The following is an 18,722-nucleotide window of genomic DNA, read 5'->3' as shown; positions in this document are numbered from 1 at the left end:
TGCAGTGTGTACGGGGCGGTCTGCTGCTAGCCCGTACACTTGCAGGAGGCACCCGCGTCCGGGAGAAAAATGATGGTGGTTCGGTGTGTATGAACAATCTTCTGCAGATATATCTGTCAGGTGTGTACCCAGCTTAACACGTCAAAAAAAAAAAAATTGTTTCCAAGTGGAATAGGACAGACAGATATCTAGTTAATACGGTGACCACTGACCAGGAGAGGAAACAGACTCCATACAGTCACCATCTGTAAACTATTGAGTGAGAGATTCATGAGGAATCTGTTCTCTTTGTGATACTTAGTATAAAGGGACATTACTGTACTTGTACACGTTAGCAAGGATTAGTGACCATTTTAAAGTTTGAGTACTTTATACAGAAACCGGACTGTGTCAAGTTATTATTACTAGTATTTTGGACCCAGGTCACCTCGGTCTGCCCCGCCCCTGGTTCCACCCCCGCAGTGCTGCCACGCCCCCTGGCTCCACCCCCGCAGTGCTGCCCTGTCTCCACCCCCGCAGTGCTGTAGCTGCTTGTGCTGATCCCCCACCCTCTTCCTCCCATACCATATTCAGGCAGCGGGTCCTCCTCTTCTCCAGCAGCTGGCTTGGGTCTGTCCCTCTCTCTGCAGAGGGAGCTGTTGGGACACGTGCTCAGACTTCCGCTGCATGCGTATTGAGACAGGACACACTTTCTGAAATTGTTATATAGTTTATTATCATAATACAATTTTTAAATTACATTTTCAAACAAATACATAAATCACACTTTAAAATTCTTGTTAGCAGGGATCACAAAGTCCCCTGAGTCATAATCGCATCAAGCAGATACGTGTCCTTGGGGCTTATTTATTAAACACATTTTGCGAGAGAAATCACCCGAAAACATCCACTTTTGGGGAATACCTGCAAACTGTAAGTATCCCCTGGACGTCTAGGTCCCAATAATTAATAAATGGCCCTGTAGTGAGCGCTGGTATCAGAAGTCTATAAGACGTAAGATATGTGTTATTCTGGCAGCACCACATCATTATTGATGCACTAGTAATCTTAGTATGTGTTGGCGCGATTACTTGTTTAGTTATCTATTAATCTATGAAGAGCAGCAGCCGGTGTAGAGAGGAAGGGCTTTTTTTCACTGTTGAAATGTGTTTGCGCTTCATGTGATCACAATGTTCCTCTAACATGCAAAAAGTACCTTTTACATTCACTTAAGGATTTCTTTTTAGGACTCCTTCGCTAATATATTACAATTTTAATGGTTTGGTTACTAAGCTCCTGTAGACAGGGACAAAGTTCAGGTCGTTATTCACTTGTTGGATATCAGCCTTGTACCATTGTAATTATCATTTTTCATTTGCTTATTTCCTTTAGTTAAACATGCGCTATGGTAATGACTAATTTTGTCATACGACATCGCTTCAATAAGGGGTGACGGCAATACCCTTAATGAAACTCAACTTGCCCATAATTGTATTTTGTTTTCAGCCCACTAGGAGTGCGTGTTAAAGTACTACATTTAGAGCAGGGGTTCCCAACCACAGTCCTCAAGGCACACTAACAGTCCAGGTTTTAAGGATAGCCATACTTGAGCACAGGTGTCTTAATTAGTACCTCAGTTATTTTGATTTAACCATCTGTGCTCAATCATGGATATCACTAAAACCTGGACTGTTAATGTGCCTTGAGGTTGGGAAATACTGATTTAGGGGCTACCACATTTATGCCATAGCTGGCATTGTCGCTAAGTGAATTGACCCCTGAGCATAGTTCCCGACATATGGGAGTTTGAAGGCGGGACTCTATGGACGCACTAAAGGAGTGTGTCCAAAAACTGTTCTATCACTCCTGGGAGCATGCCCAGCGTTCCCTGAGCAGCTGGGCTGTCCCCAGACTCACCCCCCTGCACTGTTCAGGGGTTGGGCATTGTGCCCCGCGGGTGGGACAATGGGACATTTGCCAAAAAGCGGGACGGTTGAGGGGGGGTATGCCTGATGGGGCGGCCCCCCATTCATGTGAGATTGATTGCCCCAATTCCTCCCTCTGCCTACGCTTGGGTTGGGGAATAGTGGTAATTCAACATATTGGACCATCTGGATTCCCCGATCCCCACTCAAAAATAGTCGTAAACGGCAAGTAGGACATTTTTAACACGTTGAATTCCCGACAGATCTCCAGTAATCTGGGCCGTAGGTGTGTGGCCAACATGACTATATAATTGATGTGCCCTTACACGGAGCTAACACCATTGTCGAGTACTTGTCTTTTAGCAGCAGTTATTTTGGCTAAACCAAGGTTGACTAGAATGCAGCCGATCAGTTTACTAGGGGCCGTGACCTCGCTGAGACACGAGGCATTTTTGCAGGCTGAACAAATATTCACTGCAATTCACTAGTAATCAGACAATTTGTGCCTCATAGCTCTGTGATGTCACCTAATCCCCAGAAGCATTTGTGGATGACAAATCCGCGTTAACTTTACGCTAGACCAATGCTTCCCAAACTTTTTTTGTATCACGGTGCCCTAGAGTATCAGCGTTGTTTTCACGGCACCCCTAAGCCAAAAGGTTTGTTGTGAAATTCAGAAATAAATGTAGTAAAGTAATAAAGTGAAGTAAATTGTGCTGACCTGTCATCCGTAGGGTCAGTTATGTGGTGGTGGACAGGTTTGAGCTTCTGTTTGTTGACATATTTACATTACATTGACCATAAATAGTTTGATTTGGCGCTGAACAGTTTGGGTAACACTGGGCTAAACGTTTAATTCAGAGCCTTATTTACTCATTTCTTTTGCCTCTCACGTCCGTGGCATTACGTGGTCTGATTCAGCAGGTTTTCTGCAAGTGTAAGCAGTAATGGCTCCTGGCAAGCCTGGCTTTAGGGAAATGACTGAAATAGCGATTAGGAAAACCCCTGTCTGGTATAGAAAACAACATTCGGACACATCTTCTTATAGTTCTGTGTGAGAATGACCGACCCTGTTTATACGTGCGCATTTCTCCATGCTTATAGAACGTTTATGGTATGCGTTGGCGCGGTGTGCTAGATTTGTCGCCTGGCAGTGGTGTAGTATTTAGCTTTCTTTTGAGGCTTTGTTCTAGTACGGCCTCCTTCCTTCCTCCACTTGTGCGAGATTACATCTGACCTCAGTGGTTTCAGAAAGCACGCACACCCTCTCCTGTGGTGCATGCACTTTTATCATACAATGGTATATGGGGACATGAATGGAGCACGATTAGCGTGTCTTTACACCCCTAGTGTAGGTAGCACTTGTTTCGCTATAAATAGAGTATTTGTATGTACTAATAACAGTGTATGCATTTATAGTTAGGATGCACATTCTCATATGTAGTTCTTGTTATTAGCGTTTATTTATTGGGTTCTACGGAATTGTACAGCACAGTCAGTAGCCAACAATACATTACCTAGTACACACCGAGTTTTATAGCACAAGAAACCCTGGAAGGGCATTAATACCAGTAGTAGTACAGGAAGGGGAAAATAATACACGTGGTAGTATATAAGGCTATTATGAGGGTAGGAAACAAGTTGTGGTACTTGAGACTTGAGAGGCTTCGGGGCTTCTTGTTCTTGTTAGAACTTCTATTCTAAAGGTTTACTGCTAACTGCATCTTCTTACAGCATTGAAGCCTTGCTTACTCTGATAATGTCAAACCAGGCTGAAACAGCTTCTCTGAAAGTAATGTTTACAGCTCTGCTTTTCCAGCTATATCCATGCTATAAACCCAGCGCTTCTGTATGTGGTGTTGGACCAGTCTCTCCAACACCATCTCTGCTGTGTCTCTCCAACACCATCTCTGCTGTGTCTCTCCAACACCATCTCTGCTGTGTCTCTCCAGCACCATCTCTGCTGTGTCTCTCCAACACAATCTCTGCTGTGTCGCCTGCCTCATGCCCCCTTGTATCTTTTAATCTCCAAACATTGGCCCGTCACCCCCCGCCCCTCTCGGCCCGGTCACCCCCCGCCCCTCTCGGCCCGGTCACCCCCCGCCCCTCTCGGCCCGGTCACCCCCCGCCCCTCTCGGCCCGGTCACCCGGTGTCATGTGTTGTGTTGGGAGAAAAAACTTTACTGAGCTGACCGCCGGGCTCCCTCTTTTTGCCTTTCCCCTACCAAATGCCGCAGCAGCACAAGCAGGGGGGCCACATGAACTGGACTCCTGAGCTTCCTGAGGAACCTCTAGGCCCGGTTCCCCTTGTACACCACTGTTGCCGGGCCTGGCTTCTGTGGGTTAATAGTAGTTATAAAACTAGTTAGGAGAAAGTGAGTACCTTCTGTTGGTAAGAAAGCTCTTACAGACCACACTTCCACTGCTTAATAACTCAAGTGTGGTACTTGTGCTCTCTGTATTCTCTAGAATCCTCTTCAGCCTAAAATGAATGCAATAAAATGCCCAGGCCTTGTTCAATCTTTAAGCACCAGCAAATCGTGGATAGCCTCCATTTCAAAGTGGGCGGAGATAATACAACCTGTAGCCAATCAGATTATCAGAACGCTCACAGCAGCGTAGGCTATTTAAGAAAATGAGTGTGCTGATCAGTTGGGAGGTAGTGAATGATGACAGGCTGCATATGACCGTGAAAGTGACATGATGTAAGGAGGGGAATGGAGGCAGCAGGAAGCCACAGCCCGGGTTATAAAGTGAAAGGAGCAGAGTCCCCCAGCAGCACAGAGTATATATCGGGAGAGGAGTGATGTGTCAGTGAGGACAGGGGCCGTGACATGATGTGAGAAGAGGATTAAGGCAGCTGGAAGCCACAGACTGAGGGTTATATAGTGGAGGGAGCAGAGTCCCCAGCAGCACAGAGTATATCAGGAGATGAGTGATGTGTCAGTGAGGACAGGGCTGCATGTGACAGGGGCAGTGACATGATGTGAGGAGGGGAATGGAGGCAGCAGGAAGTCACAGTCTGACAGTTATAGTAGAAGCGGCAAGGTCCCCCAGCAGCACAGAGTAAAGGGGGGTATCTACTAGACGATAAAGTTGAACGTTTGAACAATAACGATAAAATCGTTCGACCATCGTTTGAAAATTTGGTCTTTTAGACATCTATCATCGTTCAAACATTCTGGTCAACCTGACGATATATCGTCAGGTTCAGCATGTTTGCAGATGATTGATTGTGCCTGCACTGAACGACATATCGTTCAGTGTGGGCACCCTGCAGTGTAGTGAACGACTGAACGATAACGATATCGTTACCGTTCAGTCTTTTCACTGTCGGGTAGTGGATAACCTCCTTAATGATGCCATACACATCTCTGTATAAAATAACATCCAGCTTGGTTATTTTCTGTTTTTTTTATCCCTACCAGTAAAACAGTAGACATTATCTGGGATATTTATTTAGATGGAAGGGTATATAGAGTATCAATGATTTTCTTTACAAGTATGCTAAACATAGTCCTTTCTCGAAAGCCCATTAAACAGTCTGTTCAGCGAGTCGATACAAAGCTCACATGAGTTACCGGCCTGTCGTCTCGTCAGAGATGAGAACATGAAGGGAGAGATTCTGTCATCCTGGTTTGTACAGTGGAGACAGTCATGTCCTGCTCTTCAGTGACATTGTGTCTATTTAGGGCAAGTTCAGGGCTGCGGATACATTGGTTTTGTGCAAGAACCATTACCGTGTGTGTGTGTGTGGGGGGGGGGGGGCATCCTCTACATTGTAACATCTTGTTATTTCTATATTTCTTACTGGGCAAGTGAGTTCAATGGTTTTACTTCTCAGAAATTCGGTGTATGGAAAGCCATAATAAAGTCATTGGGGAAGGGGGTGAAAGGCTTAGAAGTGGCAAATGCGTTGGACCAGTAAAATAATATTTAGTGGTTTCATTCTTTTTTTTTTTTTTTATGGGACTCTCCCACTAACCATAATATCAGAAGTAGTAATCGCATTAGTCCTCTAGCAATTCCCAAGACGCAAATCCTAAAGGGCCGCTTTAGACCCAGCAGCTACGGATAGCAGCCATACCTATTTATATTCAGCCGTTCCAGGAACGTCATGTATTTTATTACTGACGTTTCTTATATGATTGTGTGAAAAGCAGAACTGCGCTGCTACATGTAAAGTGGTGATTTGTTTTTTCTTCCCCAAAACAAAGATTCCTTTTCACCAATTGGCATGGGACGAATGAAACTGAGCCGCCGGTCTGGAGATATTACCCCAAAAAGCAGAAAGAACCTTACGAAAGTAAGAAGGTCCAGGAGGGGACACCGATTCTTGATGCCAGTTCCTTGGATTATATATTCGCACAGGTACAGTACAGCAGGTACCAGGTGGGGTGAGTGCGTGCTTCAGGCCGAGGTACAGGGAACATTTCTGGGAGCAGCTTGGTGCCTGAGGTCACCTTCCTGACAGTAAGCGATCAGGTCTACACTCAGCGCACACCTCAATGTACTGGATATACAGATTTGTCCTCATACATCTAGCCTCCTTGCACTACTGCAGGTGTATCTGCACGCACAATGCTACGTTGCAGTGTCCCAGCCACGGACATTGTAACGTAGCATTTCGCATGCAGGTGCATTCGCGCGCAGAATACAGGCATGCCGCATATCGTTTTAATCAGCAGAAGCTGCCTGTGTTGCCGATTTCATATCACTGTGCGATTAAGACGCATTTGAAGGGAAAAGGTCGCACGAAAATACGTTGCGTGCTAACGAGTCACACAACGGTCACGCGTTATTTGTAACGTGACTTGTAGCGCTCGAAGGACGGAGGTATGTGGACACAACTGTGCAAACATTGCAGAAGGATGTGTTTTAAAAGGAAAAACAACGTAGCAATGATGTATAATAAAATGTAGTATTTAGAGAACCGTTGTTATACAGGTTAATGCGATATATCCTCACAAATGCAACGTGGAACTGTTTTTATGTAACACTAGGTTTGATTGGATACTAATCGTAGTTAAAAGAGCTACAAAGTTAATGCTCAATAGGAGCAAATACATTTTCTTAACATCTGATCGTCGGCCTAACGTCTATGTCGACAAAGATATACTGTCGTCTTTTCATATCACGCCCATTATTCTACTGTACAGCGGTCATTGTTACTGGCTGCCCTACGTACAGCCTTCTGACATTACCCTTGGCACAGTATAGATCGCTGTAGAAATGCAGATCGAGTTCTCCCTGCCTTCTGCCAGGACATCTGATTTCAAAAACTAATTCCTTAGCAGTTTATTTTATAGAATTGACCTTATCGCTTCTGCTTTATAAATCACGGAGGATCTGGGTTAAGTCTGGCTCTGAAAATGTGAAATTCATGCTTTTAATAGGGCCAGTATGAGTTAGTGAAGTGTCTAGCACCTGTTCGAGAACCTAAAACTGAATCGGAGGTACATGAGATAGAAAATGAGTGCCTGGGGATGGCCGTGCTGGCGATCTCTCACTACGCCATCAAGAGGAAAATGCAGCTGCCGGAAATTCCGAAGGACATAAGGTTAGTGCCCGCTGAGTATGCGATAACTAGCGCCAGTCGGGAGACGAAAATGACATGACGTAATTTCAGTATGTGCATTGTCCATTACGTTGTGAGCTGCATTCCCTATGAATGTAAGCTCTTACGAGCAGGGCCTCTACCCTCTTGTGCTTCTCCTTACTTTACTTTCGCCTACTTCTTACCCCCCTCCAGGGCACCTAACACTTGGTTGCTTACGCTCTGTTGCATATCTAGATGTTCTGGTCACTTATGTATCAATGTATATTATCCATGTCCTTGTCCTATTTTGTACTGTAAGTCAGTTGTCAAATTATTTGTTTATTTACTTTGTAAGGCGCTGCGGAACACTTGTGGCGCCATATAAATAAAGGATAATAATAATATATGGACCCTGTGCTGCCCGAAGGTACTTGGTGAGACTTTCTACCTCACCTTTGGTTTATTTAGGGAAGTGTTTGGTTCCAGGGCACAAGCTTGTCCCTAAGCATGCGTTCTATTAGGAGAAGTGCTGCTTCCTAGTTGCAGTGCTTACCTAAATTCGGGAGTCTCACGGATGTTCAGGGAGAATAGGTAAGTGTGCAGATAAAATAAACAAACTTTTGAAAGGAGCGGCGGCCGCGGGACTGTCAGGGCTGTGCTGTTTTATAGTAATAAGCCGCACAGCATGGAGGAGGAGGTGTAATGTACGGTCTTTAAGTTAAAACACTGCACATTACACTTCCTCCTTTGTGCAGTGCAGCTTATTACTACACAGCACAGCCCCTGACAGTCCGTGGTCGCCGCTTAGGTACGATGGAGGGGAAGAGGTGGCGCCGGAACGATTCTATGTTGCCCCCCCCCCCCCAACATAAAATTGTTCCGATGCCCCTGAGTTAGGTGAATGCAAAAACAATGTTATTAGTTTGGATCCTGCATGCTCTGCCCCTCCCCTCTCCCATACTTGCCCCGGTCGCGGCGGCAGACCAGGTCCTCCTTGGTTAGGGTATGTCCTGTCCCCCTAGCAGTGGGAGCAGTTAAAGAAGGGACAGACCTTTATATAATCATTATATAGACTAGTAAAGAGACCCTGCATATGCCAGATCACCTCAGTCCATCCTGCTAATTCTGCCGCTTTGCCCTCCACTCTGACTGCTGCTAGACGCCCAGCACACCCCCTTTCCGCTGTGTCCCATTGCTCCCGCTGCTCCCATACTTACCTTCGGTAACCAGCCAGTTCCTGCGGCGCTAAGCTTCCCACCCACTGGGCGTCACTAGGGCGCACGTAAGACCTCCCATTAGTGTACGTTAGGCAGAGCTTTGACCCGGGGAGCCTGTTCTGAGCCTTCCACTAGATGGATTTGGATGAAAAACCTCACAGAGGGGTGGCAATTGGTCTGGAACGCCTAATGGTGTGGTAGGGGTCCCGGTCAGACTCACGGTGGAATGCGCTGGGCAGAACGTTGACCGAGGGAGCCTTATCTGGGCCTTCCACTGGATGGGTTTGGTCTACATCACGTAATAAAAATGAATAACTTGAACATTTAAACCCGGGCAATGCCAGGTACTTCAGCTAGTATGCTATAAAACATAACAAAATTAAAAACTATAACATTGCTTAGTAGTCATCCTGGTAAAAATGAGCAATATATGGGAATGTCGTCTGCATTAGCCAAAATACTTGGTACTTTTGTATATTGTTAACTTGATCTTGGGAAAAGACAACAAAGTTTTGCTCTTGTTAGAATTCAAACACCGGTTTTCTGTTGCATCAAACAGTGAGTACCGGTCTTTACTATATTTACCTGTGTGTGCGTGTGTTCCTTACACCATGTGTGTTCTTTTATTCCTTTTCAGCTATAAGAAATACATTCCAGAAACGTTAAACAGAACCATCAAGCAGAGGAATATTCTGACTCGCATTCGGATCAATAACGTTTTCAGGAATTTCTTAAAAGAATTCAACAACAAAACCATCTGTGACAGCAGCGTGTCGCCCCACGACCTGAAGGTGAAGTACATGTCCACCCTGGAGACGTTAACTAAGAACTACGGCGCTGAGATCTTTGAGACAGCATCATTAAAGATTTCCTCGGAGAATGAGCAAAACGGCTTTCCCCTCATGGAGGTGTACGAGGTGATGGTGACCGGGAACGACGGGATTCTGTGGAGGCAAAAACCAGCCGTAAGTTATAAATAAGGATTTCTGTCAATTCGCCTCTCTATGTATACGTATGTATGTATGTAGCGTTCCCGTTACGCTCTTTTAGCGGGACTCAGCACCCTGCCCTCCTTCTGGATGGCAAAAAGCGCCCTGCCCTCACAGCCTGCGGGTGCCGTCTTCACCTGCGGGTCACAGTGAATACGCCCGGCATCTATTCTCCCTATCGGCAGCGCTTGGGGGCTGCACGGCGTGTCCGTAAGTGTCGGGCACGCCCCCCAAGAGTGACGAAAAGGGGACGCCTCTTATAGACGCCCCCTTTTCAATCGCCCCGCCCCATTTTCGGGAGCGCACGCGCGCCTTAGGCTCGCACACGGAAGTGTCCTCTCCGGCGCCCTGCCGGCCGCCAGAGCTGGAGTGAACACTTTGTATGTATGTATGTATGAATGTATATATATATATATATATATATATATATAATACACACACACACATACAGTCAGGTCCATAAATATTGGGACATTGACAGAATTTTCATATTTTGGCCTCTATTTAACACCACAATGGCTTTGAAATGAAACAAACAAGATGCGCTTTACCTGCAGACTTTCATACTTGTCCTGATTTGGATGTAATTGCCCTCAAATTAAATCTGAAAGTCTGCAGGTAAAGCACATCTTGTTTGTTTCATTTCAAAGCCATTGTGGTGGTGACTAGAGGCCAAAATATGAAAATTCTGTCAATGTCCCAATATTTATGCACCTGACTGTGTGTGTGTGTGTATATATATGTATACATGTGTGTACGTATGTGTGTGTGTATGTATATACATATATTAGTGTGTGTATGTATATATATATATATATATATATATATATGTGTGTGTATATATATATATATATATATATATATATAATATGAAATTGCTGAGCTAAATAAAAGTACTCCCATGTCTGTACATACTGTGTTCCCAAATGGTCGCTTAATATAAAGATAAGACCTTACAGTATTGCATCCCTACTTTTATTGGTATTAATGATAAAATTGCTATTGAGTTGTGAAACTATTGCTGTGACCGTACTCAGTAAATACAAAGCCGCTCCTAGTAGAGGACGTCATGTGCGCTGCACCGCAATTAGAAAAAACGTTATTGCGTCGCGTTACGCTGCGCCACGTCTTAAAGAGGAGCTGCAGCAAGAGAGTCCAGAACAAGAAGTCAAGTGACCGGGGAAGGAGGGACAGAAGAGAGCTGTGTATGCAGAGTCGCCTGTCACAGCTATTGGGCGGCTCTGCAGCAGCTATGCTACACCCCCAACCCCCCCCCAACCTTTCCTCAGAGCATCATTGGGGAGATTAGGGGCGTCAGGGCGAAGATTATGTTGTGCCCAGTGTCTGCCTGAATCTTAAATCTGCCACTGCTGCTCCGTACTCTTTATTCACTGGTAGCTGAGCTCCGTGTGATAGAACCTCAGAGGAGGTCATAAGAGGAGGAGTAATCGCTGGATCATTTGGTGAGCATAAAATAGAGTAATTGCCCACCAAATCCTGGGCGACCCCAAGTTTCCAGCTATTTAGACTCTTGATTTAAAGCAGTAATAATTTAAAAGGCAAATCCAGACTGTTGTTTTGCCTTTTAAATTATTGTGCTTTATATCTAGCGGGTAAATCCCCAAAATCTTGTGGGTGGTAGCAATTTTTTACCCACCCAGCGATTATAGACCAAGAACCAGGCGTTGGGCTCACGCTTCAATCACCTTCCTGGGGAGATTGCAGGAGGGGAAATATCCCCTATGATATTTTTGCATTTGGGACCCAGGGACTTTGTTGTCGTCGTTCCGGGATGGATGGGGGACAAGCAACGTTTGTTTCTGATTTGTGACTTATTTGACTTATTTTACCCGCAGTTCGTGCTCAATGAAAAAGAAAAGAAATTGAAAAGGAAGAAAGGTGAAAATAAAAATAAGGTGGACAGGAAAGCGACGGTCAAGGACCAGTGGATCTGCTTCTCGTATTTCCCCGAAATTACTCACATCGTCGTCAAAGAGGAAACGGTCATCGTGAATAATCAGGACAACAAAAGCATGGTAACGCACGGACGGCTGCATAGATCACATAGCATTGTAATATGAATTTGCTTTTGAGAATCTTGGATGTTATAATTGGGAGGGAAATCTGGCCTTGCAGCCCTGGAGACATTGTACTGTGGGGGTACGGTGGTGCCTCCCAGTTATAGAAGGCGAATGTGAGCAGCACTGAATGTTACTGGTCTTCCTCCAAGGTTTAGTGGAAATGCTGTGTGACTACACGGCCAGTAGTGTCCTTGTGGTATGGCCCAGATCCTCTGTCCATTTACTATTCAATACATTGTTCAGCAATGGCCTCAGCGTCTTATATGAAACCTATTTTAGACGCTATTGCTGTGTACTAAGACCAGTTCTGAGTGTTCAGAAGATTGCTGCAGACGGTCTCTATCATAAGCAGTCTCGGTAGTGATCTGGCTGCAGACGGTCTCTATCATAAGCAGTCTCGGTAGTGATCTGGCTGCAGACGGTCTCTATCATAAGCAGTCTCGGTAGTGATCTGGCTGCAGACAGCCTCTATCATAAGCAGTCTCGGTAGTGATCTGGCTGCAGACGGTCTCTATCATAAGCAGTCTCGGTAGTGATCTGGCTGCAGACGGTCTCTATCATAAGCAGTCTCGGTAGTGATCTGGCTGCAGACGGTCTCTATCATAAGCAGTCTCGGTAGTGATCTGGCTGCAGACGGTCTCTATCATAAGCAGTCTCGGTAGTGATCTGGCTGCAGACGGCCTCTATCATAAGCAGTCTCGGTAGTGATCTGGCTGCAGACGGCCTCTATCATAAGCAGTCTCGGTAGTGATCTGGCTGCAGACGGTCTCTATCATAAGCAGTCTCGGTAGTGATCTGGCTGCAGACGGCCTCTATCATAAGCAGTCTCGGTAGTGATCTGGCTGCAGACGGTCTCTATCATAAGCAGTCTCGGTAGTGATCTGGCTGCAGACGGTCTCTATCATAAGCAGTCTCGGTAGTGATCTGGCTGCAGACGGTCTCTATCATAAGCAGTCTCGGTAGTGATCTGGCTGCAGACGGCCTCTATCATAAGCAGTCTCGGTAGTGATCTGGCTGCAGACGGCCTCTATCATAAGCAGTCTCGGTAGTGATCTGGCTGCAGACGGCCTCTATCATAAGCAGTCTCAGTAGTGATCTGGCTGCAGACGGCCTCTATCATAAGCAGTCTCGGTAGTGATCTGGCTGCAGACGGCCTCTATCATAAGCAGTCTCGGTAGTGATCTGGCTGCAGACGGCCTCTATCATAAGCAGTCTCGGTAGTGATCTGGCTGCAGACGGCCTCTATCATAAGCAGTCTCGGTAGTGATCTGGCTGCAGACGGCCTCTATCATAAGCAGTCTCGGTAGTGTTCTGGCTGCAGACGGCCTCTATCATAAGCAGTCTCGGTAGTGATCTGGCTGCAGACGGTCTCTATCATAAGCAGTCTCGGTAGTGTTCTGGCTGCAGACGGCCTCTATCATAAGCAGTCTCGGTAGTGATCTGGCTGCAGACGGTCTCTATCATAAGCAGTCTCGGTAGTGATCTGGCTGCAGACGGCCTCTATCATAAGCAGTCTCGGTAGTGATCTGGCTGCAGATGGCCTCTGTCATAAGCAGTCTCAGTAGTGATCTGGCTGCTGCATCTATATCTGCTGCAGGTTTGGGTAGAAAAAATAACTAGGAGCACCCACAAAATTGTATTTGATGCGGTCTGTATGCTATGAGCATAATTCATGTTTTGCACTTGATGCCCAGAGACCCACAGCGTTGACGGTGGTGAATTGTGTTCTTATACATATTAAATAGCAAATAGTGTTCTCCCTTTTTTGTTCTAATCCGAGAATTGAAGCAAATTATTTTGTCATTTACATATTACATTTCCTTTAGGAGCTGAAACTCTCCTCTTCGGAGGTGGCGCTCTCCTTTACAGCCCTCGTAGACGGGTACTTCAGACTCACGGCAGACGCCCACCATTATCTCTGCTCTGACGTCGCCCCCCCATTGATAGTGCACAGCATAATGAATGGCTGTCACGGGCCTATTTGGTAAGTCAGTAATTGTTTGCGAGTCATTTAGTGTCTCTTCCATTTGCCCCTTGATATGTTGTGCATGGGCACTAGGCAGGTAGCTCATTATAAGCTTTATAATGCCAGTCCAGCAATCTGAGGATGTGTGGAATGTTCTATTACCTCTGTATACAGACAATGGAGGAAAATGTTCTCTACCATCTTTAATAGTCCATACTACGTGCCCCATCACGCCCATTTTTTTATCTATTCATAATTCATCTATGAGATGTATTATTTGGGCAAATAACATGCCACTAAAAGCTGCTTCTGTTTCGCCTGTTATCGAGGTGAAGCAGTAACGATGAGCTGTATTAATATCTCATACGCTGGAGTGGGTGGGGAGAAAACTATCTTGGCGTATAGGCCTAGTGCCGAAGCGCTACGGCGTGCTTACTGGCCGGCCCCAGTGTGCGATATCTTGCCAAAAACGCAAGAACTCGGGCACAGGCGGATGTGTGGAAAAAAAACGATACGCCGCAAAAGTGAGCTGCCAAATTACCGTTGACTGTAAGAAAAGTGATATTCACTATGGTCACTGCTTTAACCCCTTTATGAGGAGGATGATTGGGGCTCGTCCTCTGGATACACAGCCAGACTGCGGAGGACGAGGCCGACTCTTAACTCTGCGCCGGTGGCACTTTTGAAAAAAAACAAACAAACAAAAAAATAATAATAATTGAAAAATACTGGGGTGAGGGATATTAAGTCCCTTTATCCCCACCAACTCTAGCACATAGAAAGATGGTGGCACACTCGTTTGAGAGCCCATTCTTTAAAACTGAGCTCCCCTTAGAGGTTATCGCCAGGTGATCAGTGTGCTCACCAGGCAATACCACCTGCACTACAGAAATATCATCGAGGCTATGGATGCGGGAAGATCTCCCCCCAACCTGGCATCCATAAAATCAGGGGCAGCCATTATAGAAAGAGGGGGGGGGGGCCTCTCTATTGAATGATGGGTCACCTTAGTACTTATTGTCTGGTGATCACCTATGATTACCGGACAATGCTACTCTGTGCTAGGGAAAGCTTATATTTTCCTTATATATGGGGGGGGGGGCACCCGTGCCCTCTAGCCCCCGTACTTACTTTGTGGATACTCATATTTGAAAGAGTAGAGTCTGTGCTTTCATGTGGCCTACTGGTAGTTTTTGTCTGGTGATCATTTGTAATCCCCAAACAATATTACCCTATAATAGATAGAGTAATAGATACATAATAGATGTTTTCCATATATCAGAATATCATACTACGTGCCCCATCACGCCCATAATTACACCTGTAAAAGTGGAGTCACTGACCTATAAATATGGGGAGTCCCCTCTTTCAAATTGTGGTCTCCTTAGCAGATAATATCGCCCTGTGCTACAAAAAAAACTGGCCCGTACACACAATGTGAACCCTTTACTAGTTAGTGTGCATCATTTTTGCACTTGAATAAAAAAAAAATTATAATTTTTGTTTGTACTCCCCTCCCAAATTATTATTTTTTTTTAGTCTATAGGTTTGTTTTTGGTCTTTTTCTCCCTCCGTAGTACTGTTTACAGAGATCTCAGATGAAGCCAAAGCATATACTGGGAAAATGTACTCAGCTTTTAAAAATTTTTAAAGGTATTTCTACACCACTATTACTGGGCTGTGGCTCCCTCACCGAGTCTTCTATAAACACTTCAAAAGATCTCTCTCCTTATGGGTCTCCTGACAACTTTGTATTCTATTCTGGGGTAATTACTCTATACACACCTCTCGGGGTCCCAGGACGGTACCCCCGGTCTGACGCTTTGTTCTTACTGATTCTCTCTAGCTTGGGTTGTGTCAATGATGGAAGTTATTTCTTAGCTTTGCAATGCTCTGTCCTCTACAATGTGTTCACTGTTCCCACCTGTTTGCTGCGCTCACCTGGCGATTGTCCTGCTGTCCCGATCTCAGCCTCCCAGGCATAATACAGCTATCTATTCCCAGTCTCGTCTTTGTCTATAATGTTGCCGTTTCCTGACCTCTGGCCGTTATCCACCTACTTACCAGCAGGACTTTTCCTTTTACCGGGCTGCTGCAGTCCCTGTCCTGGTCACTCACAGTTCTTCCCTGTTAGCCGGGCCAGCCGCATTAACTTTTGCCTTATAAATATCCAGAGAAACATGTGGACGGAACTTTTTCTGACTAGGAGCACTTCATGTCTGTACTCGAGAGCTAACAATCCAGATACTAGTGTTCATTGTAGCACCCTGCACCTCTTAAAACCCCGTGCAATTCCTCTTTCCTGCCTGGGGTGTCACTATGCTCTGGTGCTTCTAGCACACAAACTGCTGAATCTTAGCTGAGTGTGCAAGAAGCACCAGAACAGAGAGCAACACCCCAGGCAGGAAAGAGGAACTGCACGGGTTGTGACAGCTGCGGGGTGCTAGAATGAAGACTAAGCTACTACTGTTCTCCATAGCGCCCATTTGCATGACTGAATTACTTCCTTGTGATACACTATGTAGACAAAAGTGATTGGACACTGACAGCAAGTTGGCTTCCTCCCATGAATTCCCAGTGCTCCATGACAGAATTACCTAGTGCTTGCCAGCCAGGGTACTGTGCACTTCTGTCCCTTACGTCTCAGCATCAGATCTATTAGACATATTTACCATAGTAATGGGGGATACCCGATCAATGGATAAGAAGCCCCAATGTGTTAGATCAGCACTTGGGAATGTTCCGCTGCTGCTTCATGTGGTTATTATGTGTATTGTAGCACGGAGTACGCTGTAAACAAGCTGCGGCAAGAAGGAAATGAGGAGGGGACGTACGTCCTGAGATGGAGCTGTACCGATTTCAACCACATTCTCATGACTGTGGCATGTTCCAAGATATGTAAGGTAATTAATGCAAGTTATCACATCAGAAACGTGGGGGTGCCTGTTTTTTTATTTCCATACCTTACTAGAACTTAAATCTGAGTATTTGATCATTTATTTTATAAATACTGTTATTAGTCACTTTATACAGTTCTAGGCTTAAAAGTCCAACTGCGGTGTCCTTCAATAGGTTTTACTGATAGACAGCCTGCTGCGCATAGGAAAACTCGCCACCCACCCAATCAGCTGTATCTCATATCACCGTCTGTCTGACAAGTTCCCGAAACCGTCACACACACATGGGTAAATTGTGTGACATGCTACAGCACTGGTCCCCCGTAGTTACCTTATTTGTGCCTTCAACATCTGCAAAGCAAAACAATTGTATAGACTATAATTGCTATTAGACCAAATGTTTAAGCACCTTATCTGTGGTAGTTCATCAGGCAAGAGGCAGTTATCCCTGCCACAGATAAGCACTATATGAACTTCTCAAAGACTTTCTAAAAAAATTTTGAAATAGTTTTTTAAAAAACTTTTTAGAATATCTTTATAAGTTTTTAACTGTTTTTTTTTTTAAAAATTTCTGCTAATCCATGTATATCCTTCTGTGCCTTTTTAGCTACATTTAATTGCTGTAATTCCATTTTAAATGCTCTTAGGCTATTAAATTGGTCATCTCTTAAATATTTATTAGCACTTGTTGCACTTTATGTAACACACTGTTTGCACTTCTTGTGCTTATATGAATTGTACGGCCGACTCCTGGGAACAGGAGGTAGAGATGCTGACCTTCGCTGCATATAAGATTATCTAAAGATTATATTTCTACTTCAGGGTCCATAGGGGGTCCACAGGGTTGACCTTGGGGTATAGCTTGGTTCTGGATCCATGGGCACCATACAGTTAAAGCTTTAGCTCCCAGGATGCACTTGGGTCCATCCTCCTCTATACCCCGCCCCAGAGCCACAGGCACCTCAGTTTAGTTTGGTGCCCGGCCGAAGTCGGTCACCTGTTGCAGGGGGGCTGCAGGAGCAGCCCCTAAAGCTTTCTTTTAAAGAAGAAGATTTTATTATTTTCTTACTTTTCACACTTTTTTAACTAATCGGCAGCATCAGACTGTCTGTCAGACGTCCGCGCTGCCGCATGTTATTCCCGCTGGCGCCGCGACGCCAGTACAGATCTGGGGATCGCGGCGGGACCCCAGAGTCTGTACTAGCCGGGCTCTGGGGACTCCCTTGACTGCTGCCGGACATACGGGATTCAGGTAAGCCGCGAGTCGCCGTTTTTTTGGCGGCCCGCGGATACTTTAACAATGCAGTCAGATGCCTCCTGGTCTCTGGGGACAGACCGGAGGCTCTAGCGGTGGCGGCGGGCTCCCCCTCCATTGAGGCATACCCCGTGTGAACACTAGACCACCAGGGTAGTAAGCTGGAAGCGGGACCAGCAACCCTGGGGTTAATAGCTAGCCGGGGGAGACAGCTTTCCCTGTATTATGGCTCCTCCCCTCAGCTCAGCGCGCCTTTCTGCTCGATGTCTGGCATCGCTGAGCTGCTCCTATCTTCGGCCACTCCTCCTCTGAGGTCTCTGGCGGCCATTTTCTCCAGTGGCACAACGCAGATCTCTCAGGCTGTACATGTGGACCGGTCCCCCTGTGTACCTCTCCCCTGTTGTAGGACAGTGTACACAGCGCTATAGCCCTCCCAGACACTGAATCTGGGCGGTTGAGTTTAGCGGAAGGTGCAGTGAGTATATCTTTCTGCATTGTATGTGACTTTTGCTAGTGCTGCCTGTCTGTGATTTATTTCTACTTACTGTAAGCTTATACCTATCCCTTTCCTTCTCCTACGGCCCTAAGGTGTGTGGGGGAGGGCTTTTCTACGGACCTCACTTGTATAAAACAAGTATTGGTGAGGTCAGTCACATACAGTTGTGTGCCACACAGTGCCATATTGTGAACTGTTGTATTGCACACTTGAGAGTGCGCAGGTGTTAATACCATATTGCTTCCTGTGATAAGTAATTCCTGTGTATTTACTGTATCATGTCTGATGAGGAGGTAGAGCACTCTGGGATCCCTGTGTTGGTTTCCTGCAGATGCTGTTCTGCAGGATTTAATAGGGAGGATCTATCTCAGGATGGTC

General features: G+C 45.7%; 1 protein-coding gene across 1 annotated transcript in view; it reads left to right on the top strand.

Annotated features, from left to right (window-relative positions):
- LOC148511348 (tyrosine-protein kinase JAK1-like) overlaps window positions 1-18,722 on the top strand; it is a gene marked incomplete at its 3' end in the record, with an annotated part of 104,200 nt that overhangs the window by 73,438 nt on the left and 12,040 nt on the right. The window contains exons 6-11 of the mRNA XM_088442371.1: window positions 6,122-6,275; window positions 7,301-7,464; window positions 9,298-9,625; window positions 11,506-11,685; window positions 13,557-13,714; window positions 16,476-16,599. Of these exons, the coding sequence (XP_088298497.1) occupies window positions 6,122-6,275; window positions 7,301-7,464; window positions 9,298-9,625; window positions 11,506-11,685; window positions 13,557-13,714; window positions 16,476-16,599 (1,108 nt within the window). The remainder of the gene's footprint in view (window positions 1-6,121; window positions 6,276-7,300; window positions 7,465-9,297; window positions 9,626-11,505; window positions 11,686-13,556; window positions 13,715-16,475; window positions 16,600-18,722) is intronic.

Source organism: Taudactylus pleione, unplaced genomic scaffold, assembly GCF_031769625.1.
Source record: "Taudactylus pleione unplaced genomic scaffold, aTauple2 ptg000310l, whole genome shotgun sequence".
NCBI classification, from domain to species: domain Eukaryota; kingdom Metazoa; phylum Chordata; class Amphibia; order Anura; family Myobatrachidae; genus Taudactylus; species Taudactylus pleione.
This window is presented reverse-complemented; position numbering and strand designations above follow the sequence as displayed.